The following is a 25,104-nucleotide window of genomic DNA, read 5'->3' as shown; positions in this document are numbered from 1 at the left end:
AGGAAAAGATTAAATACCCAACGAAATAACAATGTTCTATGAGTCGGAGCGTGGAATGTCAGAAGCTTGAACATGGTAGGGAAGCTAGGAAATCTGAAAAGGGAAATACAAAGGTTCAATCTAGATGTAGTACGGGTCAGTGAAGTGAAATGGAAGGAACACAAGGATTTCTGGCCAGAGCAGTATCGAATAATATCAACAGCAGCACAAAATTATATAACGGGAATAGACTTCGTTATGAATAGGAAGGTAGGGCAGAGAGTTTGTTACTGTGAACAGTTCAGTGATAGGGTTGTTCTCATCCGAATCGACAGCAAACCAACATCGACAACACTAGTTCAAGTATACATGACGACGTCACAAGCTAAAGATGAAGAGATAGAGAAACTATATGAGGGTACTGAATAGGTAACACGGTACGTAAAAGAAGATGAAAATATAGTAGTCATGAGGGGCTGGAATGTTGTAGAAGAAGGGGCAGAAGAAAGGGTTAGGAGAATGTGGGCTTGGTACTAGGAAAGAGAGAGGAGAAAGACTAATTGAGTTTTGTAACGAACTTCAGCTAGTCATAGCGAATACTTTTCTCTAAAATCATAGGATGAGGAGGGATACTTGGAAAAGGCCAGGAGATAAGGGAAGATTGAAGTTAGATTACATCATAGTCAGGCGGAGACTCCGACATCAGATACTGGATTGTAAGGCGTGCCCAGGAGCAGATATAAGATCACAATGTAGTTGTGATGGAGAGTGGGCTGAAGCTTAAGAGATTAGCCAGGGAGACTCAATACGCAAAGTAGTGGAATACGGAAGTATTAAGGATTGACGACGTACGCTTGAAGTTCTCTAAGGCTATAGATATCGAAATAAGGAAAAGCTCAGTAAGGCAGTACAGCTGAAGGGGAACGGACATCTCTAAAAAGGGCAACCAGGGAAGTTGGAAAGAATAACATAGATTACAAAGAAGATACCTGCGAAAAAATATGGATAACAGAAGAAATACCTCAGTTGATCGGTGAAAGAAGGAACTATAAAAATGCTCATGGAAATTCAGTCATACAGAAAGACGAGTCGTTTGCGAATGAAATAATTAGGAAAAGCAGGGAAGTTAAGACGAAATGGCTGCATGAAATATGTGAAGAAACCGAAAAAAGAATGATTGTCGGAAGGACTGACTCAGCATACAGCAAAGTCAAAGTAACCTTCAGTGAAACCAAGAGCAAGGGTGGTAACATTAAGAGTGCAATGGGAATACCATTGTTAAACGCAGAGCAGACAGTGGATAGATGGAAAGAGTGCACTGATGGCCACTATGAGGGAGACAATTTGTCCACTGTGACAGTAGGAGGAACAGGTGTCGATAGGGAAGAGATAGGGGATCCAGTATTAAAATCAGAAATTAAAAGAGCTTTGGAAGACTTAAGATCAAATAAGGCAGAAAGGGATAGATAACATTCCACCAGAATTTCTAAAATCGTATTGGGATGTAGCAACAAAACGACTGTTAACGTTGGTGTGAAGAATGTATGAGTCTGGCGACATACCATCCGATTTTCGGAAAAATATCATCCACACAATTCCGATTACTGTAAGAGCTGAAAAGTGCGAGAATTATCGCACAGTCAGCTTAACAACTCATACATCCAAGTTGCTGACAAGAATAATATACAGAAGAACGGCAAAGAAAATTGAGGATGTGTTAGACGACGATCAGTTTGAATTTTAGGAAAGGTAAAGGCACCAGAGAGGCAATTCTGACGTTGCGGTTAATAATGGAAGAAGACTAAAGAAAAATCAAGACACGTTCATAGGATTTGTCGACCTGTAAAATGCGTTCGAGCATGTAAAATGGTCCAAGATGTTCGAAATTTGAGGAAAATAGGTGTAAGCTACAGGAACAGACGTGTAATATGCAACATGTACAAGAGCCAAGAGAGAATAATAAGAGTGGAAGACCAAGAACGAAAAGCTCGGATTAAGAAGGGTGTAATACCCTTTCGCTCCTACTGTTCAATCTGTACAATCGAAGGGCAATAATTTAAATAAAAGAAAGGATCAGGAGTGGAATAAAAATACAAGGTGAAAGGATATCAATGATACGATTCGGTGATGACATTTCTATCATCAGCGAAAGTGAAGAAGAATTACATGATCTGCTGAATGGAATGAAGAGTCTAATGCGTACACAATATGGATTGAGAGTAAATCAAAGAAAGACGGAAGTAAAGAGAAGTAGCAGACTTGAGAACAGCGAGAAACTTAACATCAGGATTGACGGTCACGAAGTAGATAAAGTTAAGGAATTGTACTACCCTAGGCAGCAAAATAACCAATGACGGACAGAGCAAGGAGGACATAAAAAGCAGACTAGCACTGGCAGAAACGGCATTCCTGGCCAATAGAATTCTACAGTATCAAACATGGGCCTTAATTTGAGGAAGAAATTTCTGGGAATGTACGTTTGGAGCACAGCATTATATGGTAATGAAACACGGACTTTGGGAAAACCAGAACAGAAGAACATCGAAGCATTTGAGATGTGATGCTACAGACAAATGTTGTAAATTAGATGAACTGATAAGGAATGAGGAGGTTCGCGCAGAATCGGAGTAAAAAGGAATATGTGGAAAACACTGACAAGAGGGAGAGACAGAATGATGGCATATCTATTAAGACATCAGGCAATAACTTCTATGGTAGTAGAGGGAGCTGAAGAGGGTGAAAACTGTAGAGGAAGACACAGATTGGAATACATACCGCAAGTGATTGAGGACGTAAGTTGCACGTGCTACTCTCAATGAAGAGGTTGGCGCAGGAGAGCAGTTCGTGACAGGCCGCGTCAAACCAATCAGAAGATTGATCACTCAAAATAAGTATTATTGTTACTATTATAAAACAGGGATAGACTCATGCATTTATTACTACCTTATTAACTTTAATTCACAATAGCAATTAGACATTTTCATACGTATTTTTAAAGTAAATAACTCTACTCTTACCTTCAGCGGGATACTTGTGCCTGCTTAGCTGCACACAGGCTGCTGATTTGTGTTAGAATCGTTGCATAGCAAGGCTCATTTCTTCCTCGACGGATTTTGATCTACCGCTGTTTGGTGTTTCAATTTCAGTCAACGTCGAGATGGCCAGTCTACACAAATATGTGTGATTGTTAATTGGTAAAAAAAATAAATGGCAATGACATATTAACTGCCATCTCGGAGATAGCTGGATATTCATTGCTTATTGAAAACCAAAATGGATGCAAAGGCATTTCGAAAAATTTTGATTTCGGTTTCTGTTTGCTTTCAAATCGGTCACTTCGTTCCGTAAGATGAAACGTCGCCTTTGAACAATTATACAAGACTGTGCTTAAACTGACACACAATATTTTTAGCGCAACGCAATCTGACTTTCAATAATCCCTGCAAAAGAATGGCCCTGACTAACATTAACCTATACCTTTCACAAATCACTTACCTCACAAAAATCTTCGTTACTCGAACTACTGCAATACAGCGAGCGCCACTGCTGCCAGCTAAATAAAAGATTCAAACTACGGAAGGCACTAAATACTGATAGGCATAGTTAGCAAATGAAAGATTTTAATAGAGAACAAACAATGTATTTACCTTAATAGTGTTGAAAACTCATAATATACATAGCAGTTCATGACATCTAGTCTTACAAATTTCAAAACTCCGCCATCTCTCTCCCCACATCCACCACTGCTGGCGGCTCACCTCCAACTGCGCAACGCTACGCGCTGTTCGCATCCAGCTGCCCAACACTACAATGGCAGACAACAATGCAAACTAGCCACAGACTGCACACAGCACAGCCAGTGATTTTCATACAGAGCGCTACGTAACGTTGCCAATAAGAAAACATAAACAGCCTACTTACAAAGCCTAAATCTAAATTATTCAGAAGACGTTTCAAATCCATCAATGGATTACGAACCTTGTCAACTTCTTCAACACTCTCCCCAAAATGTTTTTTGAAATTCTGCTCTAAGAGTACTAAATGTTCTTTAATTAAGTCCACCAACACCTCATTAACGTCAGTAAGTGGTCATATAGTTGGTAACATCTCACAGGATCCATTTTCAATCATCTGTATCCAGAAATTCAACTTATTAATAAATCCTTGAATGTTGTCCATGCCGGCCGTAGTGGCCGTGCGGTTCTAGGCGCTACAGTCTGGAACCGAGCGATCGCTACGGTCGCAGGTTCGAATCCTGCCTCGGGCATGGATGTGTGTGATGTCCTTAGGTTAGTTAGGTTTAATTAGTTCTAAGTTCTAGGCGACTGATGACCTCAGAAGTTGAGTCGCATAGAGCTCAGAGCCATTTGAACCATTTGAACCAAAATTGTCCATACTAGTCAGAAGATTTTCATTTCTACTTTGCATTTTTCTGTGTAGTTCATTTAAGTGTACGGTAATATCGGAAAGATATTCCAGCTTTTATACTCATTTATCATCTGCAAATAAATCCGCATACTCACGCCCCTCAGTAGTGAAAATTGTGAAAACCTCGTCCCTAAATTCAGACATTCGCGGTAACACTTTACTTCGAGGTAACCATCGGACTTCTGTATGTAGCGGAGGTGTAGTATGTTTTGATTCCACATCTTAACACTCTTGCTCCCGCGTATGGGCGCCCTTGCTTACAACCAGCCTTGCACGAAAGATACGGTGTTGCAAAGTACTTTCGCCCTAGCGGCACAGACAGTGCAGTACTACAGATGAGAATACAATTAACTTACGATACGCAAAGTATAACAGTAAAAGTGAGTAAATAAACAACATTTAACTTCCATGAAACTATTACAATCACCAGCACGTTGTTTGCGGAACACTACTCTATCACTTTGAAGACTGGTCATGTAGAAGAATATTAAGCCTAGAAATCCGGCCATTTCTGCCGTTATTTAAAGTGTTGCTGAATATGTAACTCATCTGTCATCAAGAGTAATACGTACTGAAAAAAGACCAAGATTCAAGATTTATTTGCCATGTTTACTTTAGTCCTTTGTAGAGTACTAATTGTAAAATAATGATGACGGAAATTATAATTATCCTCGCAAAGTAAAAGTGCGGGTGAGTTGAGCAATTTCCTCCCCTTGAGCTTCCAAAATTTTTTGCTCACACGACTAACTGCGAAGCCTAACTAGTACATGAAGGCAAATTCGTCAACAAGATCACAAACGTAGTGCCCTATGACTATAATATCAATGATGATGAAATTTGGTTTGTGGGGCGCTCAACTGCGTGGTTTTCAGCGCCCGTACAAATTCCACTCCTTTCACTGTCGCCGGCTTCTGTGGCCGAGCGGTTCTAGTCGCTTCAGTCCGGAACCTCGCTTCTGCTACGGTCACAGTTCAAATCCTGCCTCAGGCACGGATGTATGTGATGTCCTTAGGTTAGTTAGGTTTAAGTAGTTCTAAGTCTAGAGGACTGATGACCTCAGATACGTATAAAGTCCCATAGAGCTTAGAGCCATTTGTACCATTTTCCCTGTCCATTGTCGCCACTTTTCCGAATGATAGTGAAATGTTGAGGACAATACAAACACCCAGTCCCTGGGCGCAGAAAATCCCCGACCCGGTCAGGAATCGAACCCGGGACACCGTAATCCAGAGGCAGGAACGCTAGCCATTAGACTACGAGCTGCGACATAATATCAATGAGTAATTGCTGGAATCCGTCTACTCATGCTATTCCTGGGTGTAACACTTTGTACGGATATCGAATGGAGTGATCACAGGGGCTCAGTCGCGGATGAAGCAGATGGTAGACCTCGGTTCATTTTAGAATACTGAGGAAGTAGACAATGTGATCGGAAGTATCCGGACACCTGGCTGAAAATCACTTAGAAGTTCGCGGCGTCCTCCATCGGTAATGCTGGAATTAAATATGCTGTTTGCCCACCTTAGCCTTGATGACAGCTTCATCTCTCACAGGCATACGTTCAATCACGTGCTGGAAGGATTCTTGGTGAATGGCAGCCCATTCTTCACGGATTGCTGCACTGAGGAGACGTATCGATGTCGGTCGGTGAGGCCTGGCGCGAAGTCAAATGATTCAAAAAAATGGCTCTGAGCACTATGGGACTTAACATCTATGGTCATCAGTCCCCTAGAACTTAGAACTACTTAAACCTAACTGACCTAGGGACATCACACACGTCCATGCTCGAGCCAGGATTCGAACCTGCGACGTAGCGGTCGCGCGGTTCCAGACTGTAGCGCCTAGAACCGCTCGGCCACCCGGGCTGGCGGCACGAAGTCGGCGTTCCAAAACATTCCAAAGGTGTTCTATTGGATTCAGGGCAGGACTCTGTGCAGGCCACTCCATTACAGCGATGTAACCACTCCGCCACCGGCCGTGCATTATGAACAGGTGCTCGATCGTGTAGAAAGATGCAGTCGCTATCCCCGAATTGTTCTTCAACAATGGGAAGCAAGAAGGTGCTTAAAACATCAATGTAGGCCTGTGCTGTGATAGTGCCACGTAAAACAACAAGGGGTGAAAGCCCCCTCCATGGAAATACGACCACACTGTAACACGACCGCCTCGGAATTTTACTGTTGCCACTACACACTCTGGCAGATGACGTTCACTGGGCATTCGCCATACCCAGGCCCTGCCATCGGATCGCCACATTGTGTACCGTGATTCGTCACTCCGCACAGCGGTTTTCGACTGTTCAATCGTCCAATGTTTACGCTCCTTACACCAACCAAGGCACGTGTGGCTTATAAGCAGCCGCTCGACCATGAAATCCAAGTTTACTCACCTTCCGCCTAACTGACATAGTACTTGCAGTGGACCCTGATGAAGTTTGGAATTCCTGTGTGATGGTGTGGATAGATGTCTGCCTATTACACATTACGAGCCTCTTCAACTGTAGACGGTCCCTGTCAGTCAACAGACGAGGTCGGCCCGTACGCTTTTGTGCTTTACGTGTCCTTTCACGTTTCCACTTCACTATCACATCGGAAACAGTGGACCTAGGGATGTTTAGGAATGTGGAAATCTCGCGTACACACGTATGACACAAGTGACACACAATCACCTGACCATGTGCGAAGTCCTTGAGTTCCGCAGAGCGCCCCATTCTGTTCTCTCACAATGTCTAATGACGACTGAAGTCGCAGATATGGAGTACCTGGCTGTAGGTGGCAGTTCAATGCACCTAAAATAAAAAACGTATGGTTTTGGTGGTGTCCGGATACTTTTGATCACATAGTGTACCAACACTCTACAAAGGAGATTGTTTACAAACCACTCGTGAGACCTCTTCCATAATATAGCTCAAGTGTATGGGTGTGTGGGATCCAAATAGGATTAACAGGGGATATTGAACGAATACAGACAAGGGCAGCACGAGTAGTCACAGGTTTCTATAATGTGAGGGAGAGTGCCACAGAAATACTAGAGGAATTGAATTGGGAGACACTTGAAGATAGACGTAAACTATCCCGAGAAAGTCTCTTAACGAAGTTTCAAGAACCGGTTTTAAATGATGACTCAAGGAATATTCTACAGTCCCCTGCGTATCAAACAATCCTGTTGGCAGAACATTCCGAACTGAGCATTATATCCGAGGCTGAAAATACCCATTCAATTGTAAATTACTTTATTTTCACACGACCGGTTCCGGACTGTTACAAGCCCATCCAGGGGTGTCGTAGCTGTGGTGTGGTCCCCGAGCGCCGCGTGTACAAGGAGCGGTGTGCTGCCTCACCGCTCCTGGTACACGCGGCGCTCGGGGACCACACCACAGCTACGACACCCCTGGATGGGCTTGTAACAGTCCGGAACCGGTCGTGTGAAAATAAAGTACACTACTGGCCATTAAAATTGCTACACCACGAAGATGACGTGCTACAGACGCGAAATTTAACCGACCGAAAGAAGATGCTGTGATATGCAAATGATTTGCTTTTCAGAGCATTCACACAAGGTTGGTGCCGGTGGCGACACATACTACGTGCTGACATGACGAATGTTTCCAACCGATTTCTCAGACACAAACAGCAGTTGACCGGCGTTGCCTGGTGAAACGTTGTTGTGATGCCTCGTGTAAGGAGGAGAAATGCGTACCATCACGTTTCCGACTTTGGTAAAGGTCGAATTGTAGCCTATGGCGATTGCGGTTTATCGTATCGCGACATTGCTGCTCGCGTTGGTCGAGATCCAATGACTGTTAGCAGAATATGGAATCGGTGGGTTCAGGAGGGTAATACGGAACGCCGTGCTGGATTCCAACGGCCTCGTATCAATATAGCAGTCGAGATGACAGGCATCTTATCCGCATGGCTGTAACGGATCGTCCAGCCACGTCTAGATCCCTGAGTCAACAGATGGGAACGTTTGCAAGACAACAACCATCTGCACGAACAGTTCGACTATGTCTGTAGCGGCATGGACTATCAGCTCGGAGACCATGGCTGCGGTTACCCTTGACGCTGCATCACAGACAGGAGCGCCTACGATGGTGTACTCAACGACGAACCTGGGTGCACGAATGGCAAAACGTCATTTTTTCGAATGAATCAAGGTTCTGTTTACAGCATCATGATGGTCGCATCCGTGTTTGGCGACATCGCGATGAACGCACATTGGAAGCGTGTATTCGTCATCGTCATACTGGCGTAACACCCGGCGTGGTGGTAAGGGTTGCCATTGGTTACACGTCTCGCTCACCTCTTGTTCGCATTGACGGCACTTTGAACAGTGGACGCTACACTTAAGATGTGTTACGACCCGTGGCTCTACCCTTCATTCGATCCCTTCGAAACCCTACATTTCAGCAGGATAATGCACGACCGCATGTTGCAGGTCCTGTACGGGCCTTTCTGGATAGAGGAAATGTTCGACTGCTGCCCTGGCTAGCACATTCTCCAGGTCTCTCACCGATTGAAAATGTCTGGTCAGTGGTGGCCGAGCAACTGGCTCGTCACAATATGCCAGTCCCTACTCTTGATGAACTGTGGTATCGAGTTGAAGCTGCATGGGCAGGTGTACCTGTACACGCCATCCAAGCTCTGTTTGACTCTATGCCCAGGCGTACCAAGGCCGTTATTACGGCCAGAGGTGGATTTTCTGAGTACTGATTTCTCAAGATCTATGCACCCAAATTGCGTGAAAATGTAATCACATGTCAGTGCTAGTATAATATATTTGTCCAATGAATACCCGTTTGTCATCTGCATTTCTTCTTGGTGTAGCATTTTAATGGCCAGTAGTGTAATTTACAACTGAAGCAGTATTTTCCCCTACGTATTGTTCAGATAGGGATCGTCAGGATAAGATTAGAATAATTGCTGCACGCACAGAGGCATTCTAACAATCATTCTTCCCTCCTCCGTACGTGAGTGAAACGGGAAGAAGGCCTAATAACTGGTACAATGGGACGTATCCTGTGATATGCACCTCACGGTGGTTTGCAGAGTGTAGATTTAAATGTAGATGTAGATATTAGCTCAGCCATTCGCAGCTGTTATATTTGCTAAAGTTTCTTTCGAAATAATTCTAGAAACTGACAACAGAAGGCAGCTCCTGTCAAGGGACGGATAGCTAGACGTCCGTACATTGTTCTTATACTAAATGCGTCCGTTTGTCGAGAGACAGGTGGCTCGCACGTCGAGGAAGTCGTGGCTCGAGCTACACTCGGGCGCGATCTTACGAACACAACGGTGTGCCCCGCTCACGCTTGGTTTCCACTGTGCTAGAAGTCTATACACAAGTCGTGCGATTCGCGTAAATAATGTTCCTGTGGTTTGGGAGCCTAGACTGTGATCGCAGAGTATAAGGCAACGATCGTGAATGTCCAACTATCGACTGCCATGGTTCAGCAACGTAAGTGGGTCTTTGCTTTGGTAGCTTTGAGTAAACATAGAAGCAATTCGTTTTCTGTACACAGTTTTATTTTATTGTTAATATATTGACAAGCAATAACATAGATCACTTCTCATGTTGAAAAGTGGCGAGGAGAGAGAAAGGAAATGAAAAGTTTCGGATAAATTACAACAGTTACGCACTTGTTTTGAGAATGACTGAGATAAAAATAAAACAAACTGCGTTATTTTTGATACTTAAAGAAAGGAATCGATTTTCAGTGGCATCCGAGGAACTACAGTTGTGAAATTCAGTTTCAAAATTATATCACGTGAAGACGGTTGTAAATAAGTGTCTGAAAATGGATATTCATTAGTTCTTTGAATGATTGATTTCAGAGCAAAATACAATAACTAATGTCTTAAATAATTAAGGAATATTTATTAGTACCAACCACTTGTGATTTTTAATCATAGTGATTTGCATTCTAGGGTCATTATTACTGTAAATTATATTTCATTTAGGCAGATCTGATTTTTTTCGCTTATATTCTTTTTATCCTATAAGCCTGTTTCAAAATGTAAACCTGTCCTATCAACATAGCACAAATGTTATTAATGAACAAGTTATTAGGTAATCACCTCCGCTATCGCTGTACCGACTAAGAGGGGAGTGTGCCTGTTTCAAAAAGCAGAAGGAAGTAAAGCGTATGTGACCCAGAAGAGACGTTTGTCTGGACATGTTCAGACTATGAACAAGAGGAACATCAAATAAAGTTGTAATTTCATTCTACTCACGACATATCTCAGATTCTTCAGTTAGGAAATGGCAGCACTAGGTGTACAACTTTCTTTTCGTTTGCACTATTCATGTTGTAGACAGCGTTTTGAAAACGGCTCTGTGGTTTTGTTTGCAGATATCAATTTCTGTAATCGACATCAATGACAATGGACCGGTGTTCGAAGACTTCGATACGGCTGTGTCCATCCCAGAACGCACCGATGACGGCACAGAAATCTTGCAGATCATCGCAACCGATGCTGACATCTCAGGTGAGTTTACTAGTCTAAATTGGGCTAAGACAGTTTTCAAGTGCAACTACAACGCCTGCGGAATGAAATATTAAGTGTCCTCGTTTAATATAACATTGTTTCGAGAGAAATGGACTGGCAGAGGTGACCACGAGCTCGGGCACAGTAGAAGGTGGGTGAGAACGGACGCAGCAAAAATGTGAGGGGAGATGTTAAATCACTTACTGTGTTGACACACTATTTGGAATTAATTAATTCTGAATTGGCCTGTGGAAGAGGTTTTAGATCGCTGGAATTTGTCAGACACGTGTCTGAGACATGACTGCATGTCAGCATAATACAAGTATTAAAATAACACTGTTACTCACTGCTCTATTAAGTTTTTATTGTGTCTCACTGTTTAGAGGCACAAAACGCGTGGGTGTTTTCAGCTCGTTACTAAATGCAAATAAGTAGGAGGCCGAGTTGATAGGAGTTGAAGGAGTCCAGGTTGCAATAATATGCAGCACGGCACACTGTTAGAGAGAAGGATTATTATTCAAGAAACACATAGTACAGTGAAAATTACTTATCTTCAGTAGTCTGTAGGACTGCAGCTATCGCTATAACTAACACTACATATTCTCAGGGACTAAGCCTGATGGGCCCTCCTCAGAGAACCAATGCAAACGGAACTGGCTGAGGGCCGACTATGAAAGTGCGTCTGCCTAGGTTGAAATCTGGCTAAGTGAACGAGGCACACTCCAGTTCCGTCGAGTTGCACAGCCCTCTAGAGAGCGCTGTGCTCAGCAGACGACGGGCTGCCAGCCTTGTGTTGGCGCGGCGTTGTAGCAGTATCTGTGGCAATGATACTACAGTTGTAACGGGTGTAATTTCGCTAACTTGTCGCTGGAACATATTCATTCCTTCTGTAATAATTAACAGGGATGGACTGCCGTGTGCTGTTCCGTTCCACTGCGCAAGCGGAGTCACTTGTTGAAAACGGAGGTCGTGACACGTTTATGAGACCCTGGCGTGTCGTTCGTTCTCTGACTGCAGTCCTGTACTTGCGTATTATGTAAATGTAACATACTACAGAAAATTTTTGTACCAACAAGCGCGTGGTTGTCAACAATGAACAAATGGCAAAAGTCTAGCTATTCTATGTGGATTTTTTTTCTGTAATAGAAGAAAGTAACAAACGGATTTTGACAACCTGAGAAATCATTTGTAGAGAAGATACGCAACAATAAATGTATCAGTTTTTAATATTGTCGCCGTACTCGGTTAACAGATAAACATGTACAAAAGGTTCTCTTTTTAAATTTTATTTATTGAAACTAGGTTGCCTACAATGTTTAGAATCTTAAATAAATAAAAGTTCAAAATGATATCCATAAGCTACACAAATGAGAAATACGTGGAACCTATTAAATTAACTTATTGCTCCCGGAACCTATTATCTGTTTATAATGGATCGTTTTAACCTCTTACAAAAAATTAACTGTCTGGCCCATCAGCGGCAGTGGCAGTGTGTCGATTTAAGTGTCAAAATTTCCTTGTGGATGGAAGGCGTGTAATACCGTTGATTTGAGAATGAAAACACGGTTCAAGTAGTATCCGTGCAATTGGCCTGTTCAACCATGGGCCATTTTCAAACACATATTTTAAGTGTGAAGCTTAAAATATGTGATTGAAAATGATCCATGGTTGAAATGGGCCAATTGCACGGATGATAAATAGATTACAGCCTACGTGGATCATGTTTTCAATCTCAAACCACGTTGAGGTTTTTGACCCCCACAAAAATAAAATTTTAAAAACACCGTTGATGTTCAATTTTCTCTTCAACCGAATCATAAAGTTGCGCTCTGCGGCGACCTTAGTCCTACACAACCAGATTAGGCTAGGAACAAAGACTGCAAACAATGAAGCACCCAAATACGGTACACAAGAAGGTCGTGCACCGGAATGCTACACTGCTGATGTCTTCCTGATACACAATTGTCAAATTGGAAAATACATTTAAGAATGATTGCTTACTAACAGAAACGGTCGTGTTTCACTGCGTTCCCTAAAGCCGTCGGCACACGGACCGTGCATCCGAACGTTGAGCGTTGAGCGTGCCGAGTTTCTGACGTCATAGCGTGGAACAGCACGTTCGGGAGTCTTTCGGAACGTGCAGAGCAGTATCTGGCATGTCAGATATTCTGAGCATACGTCTGAGTGTTGACCCATGAGATGGCACAATGCCACCTACGTCACACGCACGCCGTCTTCCTTCAGTACAGAGTTGTGAGGCGCCATATTGGCATTCATTTCAAGCCTATATGTATATGTGCCGTTTCTGATCGCCAGCAAATTGATAATCACTGGAAAACCAGTTGTTAACTGTGTGATTCGTTCCAATAAAATAATGAGAAACGTCATATTCGTGGCAAAAGAATTATTGTAACTTGCGTATTATGAGAGTAGGCTATTTGGAGGCAGGGACACACTGAAGATCCACCCAAAACGTATTGTTCTTGGTACAAGTTGTTATAATTAAATTTCAATTAGTAACATATTCACGATTAAGGTTTTCAGAGAGGGGTAACATATGATGTGTAGAAATAAGGGTTGTGTTGTTGGTGTAGAATAATGAGCAGCGTCACTGTCATGACTTGAGTAGGTAGTTGGGGTGGGGGTTCGCGTCTTGCCACATCCAAATTTTTTTTCCCCTAACATTCGCGTTTTTATTAGGTTCTGATACTGTATTATTAGTTTAATGTAAGTATACACTATAATATTTGATGTCATGTAAATGTAAGTTCACCTTTTTTTGAGGGGTGACTTTGTTCGAGTGGCTTAATCTACAGGACAGCTTGCGCTACTTGCATAAAGATATTTTGCTCCTTTTTCTTTCACGTTTCGTAGTTCACATGTTGCAAAGATTCTGCTACTGGGAAGGAACAGTGATCAAGTAAGACTGACCTTGAGGTTTTACTAAAATGTGGGAATGCTGAGATAATGTTTATCTTATGTGGAGAAGTATTCCAAATTTGTACCGCACGGTTTGTAATGGAACTTTTATAAACCTGTTTCCCTATTGATTTGACTTGGTACTTTGCTTTTCATGGACGATGGAGGAAATGTGCGTTTCAAAATAGCTAACGTGGGAATTTTACGCGAGCCCGTTGAGTAAACAGTGCGATATACGAACTAGAAACATCTCTCAACTGCCTCTGGAGTGCATCGCGATCGCGTATACCACGTTGGGGCCCACGTACCGTATGCACAAGTCGCATCGTTCCTGAGCGTTCAGCAGCACGTTGACCTCGGCACGCTCAACGTTAACGTTCGACAGCACGGTCCGTGTGCCGACGGCTTAAGGGTATACTGTTGCTGTTTAGTATTATTATTATTATTATTATGCGTTCGAAGAGACTAAACATCAAGGGTCGTCCGTCTCTTAGTCATCCCCCAGGAGGGAATCTGTGTACCACGTTTCCTTGCATCTGGAATGTATCCTAAGTGCAAGAGTGCGAACGCTTTCTAAATGTTTGTGTAGTGTGCCTCTGAGGCGGGCTGTGGGTACCACATCTGGTGGTATGAGGGAAACCGCCTAAAAATCACTTCCAGTCTCGTCGGTTCACTCACCAGCGCTAGTCGTCAGTCTGGGAGACGGATTCGACCCGGTTCAGGCTAGCTTCCCAGTTTCCGGAAGCAGCGTGTTGCCGCTCCTTTTTCCTTTTTTGTAGCGGAGGTAACATGACAGCTGTTGAAGTTCATTGTTGATTCTTTCACTCAGTTTTTTTTTTTTTTTACAGAGACCAACCAGCTCTCTGACCGAACACGCTGAGCTACCGTTCCGGCAACGCTCTCTGCTATCCGTGAGGTTTCGAAGGGTGTACATACTCGTACTAAACAGGTCTCTTTCGGCAGGTGGTAACGCCACGGGGAGCCAACAATATTTTAATTCATTTCTGGAAGGACCCTTATCCTGGAATCTCGAGGAACAGAATTGGAGCATTAGTCATACGTAGCATTTAGTCCGACGGGCTATTCGAAATACAGATGTAACCCGTACAATCAACATGTCAAGACCACCTATAATTTCACTTGCGAGTCCTCCTGCTTAGCTGAGTGCTGCAATGCAGCGGGTTGGATATTTTCTTCGGTCGTGGACTGGGAGTTGTGTTGCCCACGTCATCATCTCATCATCGCCGAAACGTCACATGATATAAGACTTGCAACCCGGCGGCCGAACTTCCCCGGATAGGGTCTCTCGGCCATCAATGCCACACGACCCTATTTTCATTTTATTTCACTGACGAACTTGTGAAGCTCAGCTTCGACAACAAAGCTCACGAATCTTTCTCACTGTCTAATGAAATGTAGGAAAATGAAGGCATTAAGAATTAAATAAATTAACTAAATCTCGTGCAGGTATGTAGAGTATTATGAAGATGTACTGACAACTCTGGTTAACACGACTACTGTATGACACTACGGCCTCTGCAGCTGAATAGTTGTGTTTGGTATTATGTGTGGACAATGTATGGGTTGTGTATTGCAAAGTATCATATACTAGCTACAGTAGTGCACAATTGTCGCTGTTGAATCACGAAGGACGTTTGACCTGAAATAGTAATAATGTACTGGCTTCAAAGGAAACTGATTCAACCCGTAAAACACCTCTACCCTGCTTTATAGGGACAGTTGTTAGATACAGGCACTATACAGAGAAAGTAACTCAGGGTCCAGTAATGAATGATAATGAGTGTATGGCTTTGGTGGCCGGGAGACCCCTCGCGGGGCGATTAGGCCGCCGCTCCACAAGTTCTTAACGCCACTACGTCGACTTGCGAGTAAATTAGGATGAAATGATGATGAAAGACACACAACATCCAGTCATCTCGAGGCAGAGAAAATCCTTGACCCCGCCGGGAATCGAACCCGGGACTCCGGGCTCGGGAACCGAGAACGCTCCCGCGAGACCACGAGCTGCTGACTTGGTTTATTTAGTGTATTCTTAATATATTGATGTATATCAGTGTACTATGACAGTATTCTAAGACATACTGCATAATAAATATTGTAGTTACAACTAAGATCATTCTGTTGCAACCATGTTACAGTTTCTTCTGAATAACAATGCACAAATTACCAGTATTTGTTGTGTACTGCCGGCCGGTGTGGCCGAGCGGTTCTAGGCGCTTCAGTCTGGAACCGCGCAACCGCTACGGTCGCAGGCTCGAATCCTGCCTCGGGCATGGATGTGTGTGATATCCTTAGGTTAGTTAGGTTTAAGTAGTTCTAAGTTCTAGGGGACTCATGAACTCCGATGTTAAGTCCCATAGTGCTCAGAGCCATTTGAACCATTTTTTGTGTACTGAGAGAATAATTCTAGAACATTATGTGTTATGGTCTTTAGTCCGAAGACTTGTTTGATGGAGCTCTCCAAGCTACTCTACCCTGTGCAAGCTTCTTCATCTCCGAGTGAACTACTGCAACCTACATCCTTTTGAATCTGCTTACTGTATCCATCTCTTGCTCTCCCTCTGCGATTTTTATTGTCCACACTTCCCTCCAACACTAAATTGGTGACCGAGCGAATTGGCGCAGTGGTTAGCACACTGGATTCGCATTCGCGAGAGCGACGGTTCAGACCCGAGACCGGCCATCCTGATTTGGGTTCTCTCTGATTTCCCTAAATCGCTTCACGCAAATGCCAGGATAGTTCTTTTGAAAGGAGACAACCAACTTCCTTCCCGGTGAGACTGATGACTTCGCTGTTTGGTCCCCTCCCCCAAATTAACAACTGACCAAATAAATTGGTGATCCCTTGATGTTTCGGAATGTGTGCTATCAACTGATTCCTTCCTGTGGTCGAGTTGTGCCACAAATTTCTTGTCTCCCCAATTCTGTTCAGTACCTGCTCATTACTCACGGGATCTACCTATCTAATCTTCAACGTTCTTCTGTAGCACCACATTTCTAAAGCTTTTATTCTCTTTTTATTTAAACTGTGTATCATCCAGTTTCACTTCCATTCCTGCTGCATTCCGTAAAAATACATTCAGGAAAGACTTTCTAACACTTAAATCTATATTCTACGTGAACAAATGTTTTTTCTTCACAAACGCTTTTCTTGCCATCGCCAGTCTACATTTTACATCCTCTCTACTTCGGGCATGGACAGATATTTTGCTGCCAAAATAGCAAAACTCATCTACTACTTTAAGTGCCTCGTTTCCTAACCTAATTCCTAAGCATCACTTGATGTAATTCGATAACATTTCAGTATCCTAGTTTTGCTTTCGTTGATGTTCATCTTATACCTCCTTTCAAGACACTCTCCACATTCCATTCAATTGCTCTTCGAACTCCTTTGCTGTCTTCGACGGAATTACAATGGCATCGGAAGACCTCAAAATTTTTGTTTCTTCTACCAGATGCCGCGCGGAGTGGTTCAAATGGCTCTAAGCACTATGGGACTCAACATCTGAGGTCATCAGTCCCCTAGACTTAGAACTACTTAATCCTAACTAATCTAAGGACATCACACACATCCATGCCCGAGGCAGGACTCGAACCTGCGACCGTAATAGCAGCGCGGTTCCGGACTGAAGCGCCTAGAACCGCTCGGCCACACGGCCGGCCCGCGCGGAGTGGCCGCGGGGCTAGAGGCGCCAAGTCACGGACTGCGGAGCTCCTCCAGCCGGAGGTTCGAGTCCTCCCTCGGGCATGGGTGTGTGTGTTGTTCTTAGCATAAGCTAGTTTAAGTAGTGTATAAGAGTTTAAGTAGTGTATAAGTCTATGGACCGATGACCTCAACAGTTTGGTCCCTTAGGAATTCATTTTTCTACCTGAACTTTAATTCCTACTCCAAATTTTTCTTTTTTTTCTTTCGCTGCTTGCTCCATGCACAGACTAAACAATATCGGGGATAGGCAGCAAACCTGTCACACTCCCTTCTCAGCCACTGCTTCCCTTTCGAGCCCATCGACTCTTCTAATTGCCGTCTGATTTTTGCAAATGGTCTTTCGCTCCCTGTATTTTACCGCTGCTACCTTCAGAATTGCAAAGAGAGTATTCCAGTCAACGTTGTCAGAAGTTTTCTCTATGTCTACAAGTGCTATAAACGTACACTGATCAGCCAGAACATTACGACCACTTACCTACTATCGATACACCCCCGTCCAGGCGACAGCAGTGTCACCCGGCAAGAATCGACTACTAGTCAGACACACACATACGGTACATGTAGTTATCAGTGAGAATGTTGTCCGAGAATGGAATGGGGAGGGCGCGCTAGCTATCTGAGTTTGACCGAGAGAAGATAGGGATGGTCGGAGGCTCGGCACGGGCATTTAGTAAACTACACGGGTAGTCGGGTGTTTGAGGAGAGCTGTGGCGATTGCCTCCCACATGTAGCTAAAACCAAGGTGAAACCACGTCCACACGTCTTGGGGTTTGGAGGTCACCCCTCATTACAGCGTTGGACGTCTTAGGTTGAGCAGATTGATAAAACAGGACAAGCGGCGAACTGTGGTGGAACTAATATCAGACTTTAATGTTGGGCAGAGTACAAGTGTGTCTGGACACACCGTGCACCAAACACTCCTAACGATGGGCTTCCGCAGCCGAAGACCCGTGCATGCGCCAATGTTAACACCACAACATCGGCAAATAGGGCTAAAATGGGCACATGACCATTGGCACTGGACGATGGCGCAGTGGTAGAGTATTGCATGGTCTGGTGAATCCCGACACTTTCTTCATCGTGCCAATGAGGGGGCACGAATCCGTCGTCTTCCAGGGAAACGGCTCCTTGACACCTGTACTGCGGGTCGAAGACAAGCTGGCGACGGCTCCATTAGGCTCTAGGGAACATTCACGTGGGTGTCGATGGGTCTACTGGAGCTCATGCGTGGCACCATGACGGCCAAGTATCGTACACTGGTTGTAGACCACGTACACGACCCCTTCCTGACAATCATGTTTTCCGACGGCAGAGGCGTATTTCAACAACATAATGCGCCATATAACAAGCCAGGAGTGTGATGGTGCACTTCTAGGAACTCAGTGGCATGTTCCAATTGATATGCCGGCACCTTATTTCGCCAGATCTGAACTCGATCGGACGTATCTGAGATGTCATTGAAAATGACGTCACAGCTCATTTCCCCCCCACCCACCCCCCGCCCCTCCTAGAAATTTGCTGAAATTAGGTGATCTGTGTGTGCAGATATGGTACCAGCTCCCTCCAGCGACCTTCTAGGGCCTCATCTGAATCGCCGCCCTCTTCCATTTCTATTACGCTGCCTTCACATTCGTCTGCCTCCGTATGCTCCATCCACCTCTCAGCTTTCCCTTCTTTGCTTAGGATTAGCTTTCCATCTGAGCTCTTGATATTCATACAGCTGCTTCTCCTTTCTCCAAAGGCCTATTTAATTTCCCTTTAGGCTGTGTCTATCTTTCCCCTAATGATATCTTTACGTTTGTCTTCTATCTAGTCCTACTTAGCCATTTCGAACTTCCTGTCAGTCTAATTTTTTTAGACGGTTGAATTCCCCTTCGCTTGCTTCATTTGCTGCATTTTTATATTTTCTCCTTTCTTCAATGAAATTCAGTATCTCCTGTGTCATCCAAGGATTTCTAACAGGCCTTATCTTTTTACATTTTTGATCCTCTTCTGTCTTCACCATTTCATCTCTCAAAGCTACCCATTCGTCATCTACTGTATTCCTATCCCCTGTGTTTGTCAATATTTATCTAATCCTCCCTCTGAAACTGTAACAACCTCTGGTTCTTTCAACTTATCCAGGTCCCATTTCAATTCCTACATTATTACAGTTTTGTGGTGTGCGTACTGTAAGACCTTCAGTACACACAGCATCAGATTATTTGACTTGTCGCTCTAACGAAGTAGGCGAGTGGCAGCAATACGTCTCATGATCTTATCGTGGCGTGTTTATCTTCTGCCGTTAGGTCAGACGATAGAAATGCCACTTGCACGCTTAGAGTAGCAGATTGACGGTGACCAACTTTAAACAGAACTTGATTAATTTTCACACACATTTATTAAAATAATAACAAGCATAAAAATTGCTTAACTTGGTTCTGGATGCTATTTACGATTGACAATCTGAAGTTCCTTTGGTATTGGTACGTTAATCTTATCCTCACATATATCTCTGATACTTGACAAAAGTGTCTATACATTTATCTTCGCTATGTACAGGAATATGGTAATCTTATTGGGCGCAGACTGAAACTTGACTGTAGACTGATACACAAAAATTTAGAACTCGTACAGACTGTTGCACACAAATGCAGACTGGTACAGACTGGTGCAGACAAATGTAGACTGACTAATCGGAGGTCTGTACACTCGTTATAATACTTCGTGCATTCATGTATCACTGCGCGAGTGTGATCCGCGAGGAGAAAAGATTCTACGTTAGCAGCAATCTCATTGGCTGTGTTACTATTAATACGCGGATCGGCGGAAGCAGAATTTGGTCCGACTCTATGGCAGCGCCGTCTCGTAGTGCGGAGACGGACGAGTGCTGCCCCTGCGCTGTTGTGCTTAGCGGGGCGCGCTCTAGTGGGAAAGTCGTGTACGCGGTGACTACGCGGAACTATATACGCAACAAGTTTCTTCAGTTTTACGCTGAAGTGTCAGAAGTCACGGGATATCTCCTAATATCGTGTCGGACATCCTTTTCCCTGGCGTAGTGGAGCAACTCGACTTGGCATGGACTCAACAAGTCGTTGGAAGTCCCATGCAGGAATACTGACCTATACTGCCTCCACAGCCATCCATAATTGCGAAAGTGTTGCCAGTGCAGGATTTTGTGCACGAACTGACCTCTCGACGATGAAGGAGGGAAGACTGAGTTTAATGTCCCGCCGACGTCGAGGTCATTAGAGACGCCCTCGATTATGTCCCATAAAGGTTCGATGAGATTCATGTCATCATTCGCTCGAAAAGTCCAGAATGTTCTTCAGACCAATCGCAAACAGTTGTGGCCCTATGACATGGCGCATTGTCTTGTCATCTGTAAAATTTTTTTGGGAATATGAAGTCCATGAATGGCCGATTGCACTCAAAGAAGCCGAACATAAAAATTTCCTGTCAACGATGGATTCAGTTGGACCAGAGGACCCAGTCCATTCCATGTACACTCAGCCCACAGTGTTGTGGAGCAACCACCAGCTTGCAAACGCAACCCTACCATCATCTAACTGAAATCGGGACTCATCTGGCCAGGCCACGGTTTTCCAGTCGCGCTGGGCCGCTAAGATCCTGAATAGTGTTGAATGTGGCCCTTCTGAAATATTCTATTTCATATTTGCATGATAATCCTGCTGTCCTGGCCAACTTGAGCTGCAGTACCGCAGGACTAGAAACTACAGTCGCAATATGCCACAAACCTGCCGCTGTCGAATCCCTACACGTGCTGGTACACATTTTTCCAACACGGCACGAGGCACAATACGCTGTCGTAAACAACCAACGTTCGAATGTGTTTTGTCAATGAAGAACCTACTGCATAATAATATCTTACGTGCAGCATGTAGAAGGCACTACTCTTACCTACTTTGTTCCGTTGCTTTCTTGCATGCCATCTTCACATGCTTCAATTTTAATGGCTACAAATGAATTATGAACCAAATCGTTATTTTCTTAAGTTCATTTAGGTGTCCCAGATGGATGTTAGGATCGTCTTTTTCCTAAATACAAGGCCAGTTTGTTTACAACGGTGCAACCTCGTTCAGTTCATTCCTCGTGCTCAATGCTATTTTTCTTATATGCTTCTGTGTCCGCTGCGTAGTATATGCAGTACTACTGATTCGAAGAGATGCTTATATAGGGAAGTCTGACAGAGAGCTTCTTTGGGTAGATTTCGTTCCGTTCATTGCCGTAAAAGCTCGCTCACAAAAATACGTCGGTCCCAGCATCGACATAATCATGGCTGCAAACTTATGAAGCTGTGAAAATTTATCTTGCAGACAATTTTTATACGAGTCCATAGGACTTATTTTTATTGCGAAACTTATCATTCAACTGCCTGCTAGAGTGTCTATAAGTTTTAATTGTACCTGGGGTTCCAGCACGGAGGTATCATAAACTGATACTAGTGTCAAGAAATAGATGAATTAAAGACATTAGCTGCCAGTGGACACTGATTTATATAAGTGGGGCAAGTTGAAAATTGGTGCTCGACACAGTGCTCACCACAACGATGCGAACTACCTTAGCACGCCTCCTGTCAGACTTAAACTCTCAAATGATACTGTACACTACTGGTGTAGTGCCCCTGCTCATTAGCCTCACTACTCCTGGCATTCCAGTGCGAGTTCGAGCTTGGTGTGAATCTGCACAGAAGGGATCATTGACCGTCATGGCCTTAATTATACAGGGTGGTCCATTGATCGCGACCGGGCCAAATATCTCACGAAATAAGCGTCAAACGAAAAAACTACAAAGTACGAAACTTGTCTAGCTTGAAGGGGGAAACCAGATGGCGCTATGGTTGGCCCGCTAGAGGGTGCCGTCGTAGGTCAAACGGATATCAACTGCGTTTTTTAAAATAGGAACCCCCATTTTTATTGCATATTCGTGTAGTACGTAAAGAAATGTGAATGTTTTAGTTGGACCACTTTTTTCGCTTTGTGATAGATGGTGCTGTAATAGTAACAAACATATGGCTCACAATTTTAGACGAACAGTTGGTAAAGGTAGGTTTTATAAATTAAAATACAGAACGTAGGTATTTTGTTAAACATTTTTGGAATACAGTGATCAATAAATTATTATATTTTAACTGAACTTCAGTCTTGATCACAACACTTATGTCTCAGTGACATAGATGAGCGGTTTCGGTTATATTTATATAAGCATCTTCAGACCTGTGAATTAATTTTAGAAAATACTAGAAACCAATCTTAAAATAAAATGAAAAGTGTCTAATGACGACAAAATTTTAACAAGATAAAATAAAACTTATTATACCCATGGCTTCCTTGGAGGATGGTAGGCGGAGCTCTCCTCAGCTGCTACGAAGTAAAATGATGGTTATGAGTGCTGAGCATGAGCTTAAATATGCAGAGACTCTGCCTACTTCCTCCCACACTGTTTCACAACTGGCAATCAGCGTTCATAATATGACGCTATCGTCTAAGTTTCCTCTCACACTACTTCACAACTGCCAATCAGCGTTCATAATATGACGCTATCGTCAAAGTATAAAAATACAAAATACACTAATAACATAAAATTGATTCATTTAAAATGTCTGATTAACAGAAAGTTAGTATGTGTAAAACTTATTTATATTTTAGATAAAAACGGTAAACTACGATGTGTAATAGCTGTGTCCTCTATGGGCAACCTTAATACAATTACATTGTCACTTAAATCAAAGATGTATAAGTCCTTGGAGTTGTGGTATATATGGTATATATCGATTACACCGAGTCGCCTACATCACAATTGCGTCTTTGATGGATGTTGCAGAATCGTCTTACTTTAACTGTAGTTTTCATAGTAACATTCTTTATAACAGTAAGGTAGGAGCCAAGAGTACGTTCCGCATTATGTATGTCTGAATAACTCATGAGACCGCTGATTAAATATTTAGAACTCATCGATCTAATAGTTTTTACAATAATCAATTTCAATTTAATAAAAATTTTATATGTTGTATAGCATATTTTTCATACATAGCTTTTGCCATGAGTATAACTAATCTTATATTTTAAAACAACAGAGTAGGTACATCTTCATTATAAAATTTCGTCAGAAAGGTCGTAAAAATATTTTTCGCGAAAATCTAATTGTTCATTGAGCAACATTGATGATTTGGTTTTCAAATGAGCATGTATCTCGATTTCTTCTAAGATGTTCATTAGTAAGCCTTTATTTGCATAATGAAGAACTTGTAGATTTTGCTCTACTGCCCCCTCAGCATGATTATTAAATGTTTTGTGATGGCCGAATACAGATTTTGTTCGTGAGGTACCCAACGTATGTTCTTTGTACCTTACTGCAACATTTCGATCTGTTTGGCCGATATATATTTTCTCACAGTCTCTACATTGGATCTTATACACTCCTGATCTGGTAAATTTTTCATTATCTTTACTTATGATATGTCTTAATTTTTGTTGTAAAGTATTGTGAGTTGTGAATGCTATTGTTATTCCAGGATTTTTGAATAAATTAGTATTCTATCTGATATGTTTCCCATATATGTCAACTTCATATATTTTGGATTACCTATTAAATATAACCGAAACCAGTCACCTATGTTATTGAGACATAAGTGTTGTGATCAAGACTGAACTTTAGTTAAAATATAAGAACGTAGATACGTTTGAACAGTTTATTTCGGTTGTTCCAATGTGATACATGTACCTTTGTGAACTTATCATTTCTGAGAATGCATGTTGTTACAGCGTGATTACCTGTAAATACCAGATTAATGCAATAAATGCTAAAAATGATGTGCGTCAACCTCAATGCATTTGGCAATACGTGTAACGACATTCCTCTCAACAGCGAGTAGTTCGCCTTCCGTAATGTTTGCACACGCACTGACAATGCGCTGACGCATGTTGTCAGGCGTTGTCGGAGGATCACGATAGAGCAAATACCCTTCAACTTTCCCCACAGAAAGAAATCCGGGGATGTAAGACCCGGTGAACGTGCGGGCCATGGTATGGTGCTTCGACGACTAATCCATCTGTCATGAAATATGCTATTCAATACCACTTCAACCCCACGCGAGTTATGTGCCGGACATCCATCATGTTGGAAGTACATCACCATTCAGTCATGCAGCGAAACATCTTGTAGTAACATCGGTAGAACATTACGTAGGAAATCAGCATACACTGCACCATTTATATTGCCATCGATAAAATGGGGGCCAATTATCCTTCCTTCCATAACGCCGCACCATACATTAACCCGCCAAGGTCGCTGATGTTCCACTTGTCGCAACCATTGTGGGTTTTCCGTTGCCCAATAGTGTATATTATGCCGGTTTACTTTACCGCTGGTGAGTGATGCTTAGCCGCTAAATAGAAATCGTCCCATAATTTCTCTTGTGGCCCGTGGCAGAACTGTACACGACGTTCAAAGTCGTCGCCATGCAATTCCTGGTGCATAGAAATATGGTACGGGTGCAATCGATGTTGATGTAGCATTCTCGACACCGACGTTTTTCAGATTCCCGATTCTCGCACAATTTGT

The 25,104-nt window shown here is 43.0% G+C and overlaps 1 protein-coding gene across 1 annotated transcript in view; it reads left to right on the top strand.

Annotated features, from left to right (window-relative positions):
- The window catches only part of LOC124619549 (cadherin-23-like), a 490,213-nt gene that overhangs the window by 231,341 nt on the left and 233,768 nt on the right, over positions 1 to 25,104 (top strand). The window contains exon 17 of the mRNA XM_047146019.1: positions 10,760 to 10,895. Coding sequence (XP_047001975.1) covers positions 10,760 to 10,895 — 136 coding nt within the window. The remainder of the gene's footprint in view (positions 1 to 10,759; positions 10,896 to 25,104) is intronic.

The sequence above is a fragment of the Schistocerca americana genome, chromosome 6 (assembly GCF_021461395.2).
Source record: "Schistocerca americana isolate TAMUIC-IGC-003095 chromosome 6, iqSchAmer2.1, whole genome shotgun sequence".
Classification (NCBI taxonomy): Eukaryota; Metazoa; Arthropoda; class Insecta; order Orthoptera; family Acrididae; genus Schistocerca; species Schistocerca americana.
The sequence above is the reverse complement of the archived record's forward strand: the minus strand, read 5'-3'. Positions and strand labels throughout refer to the sequence as shown.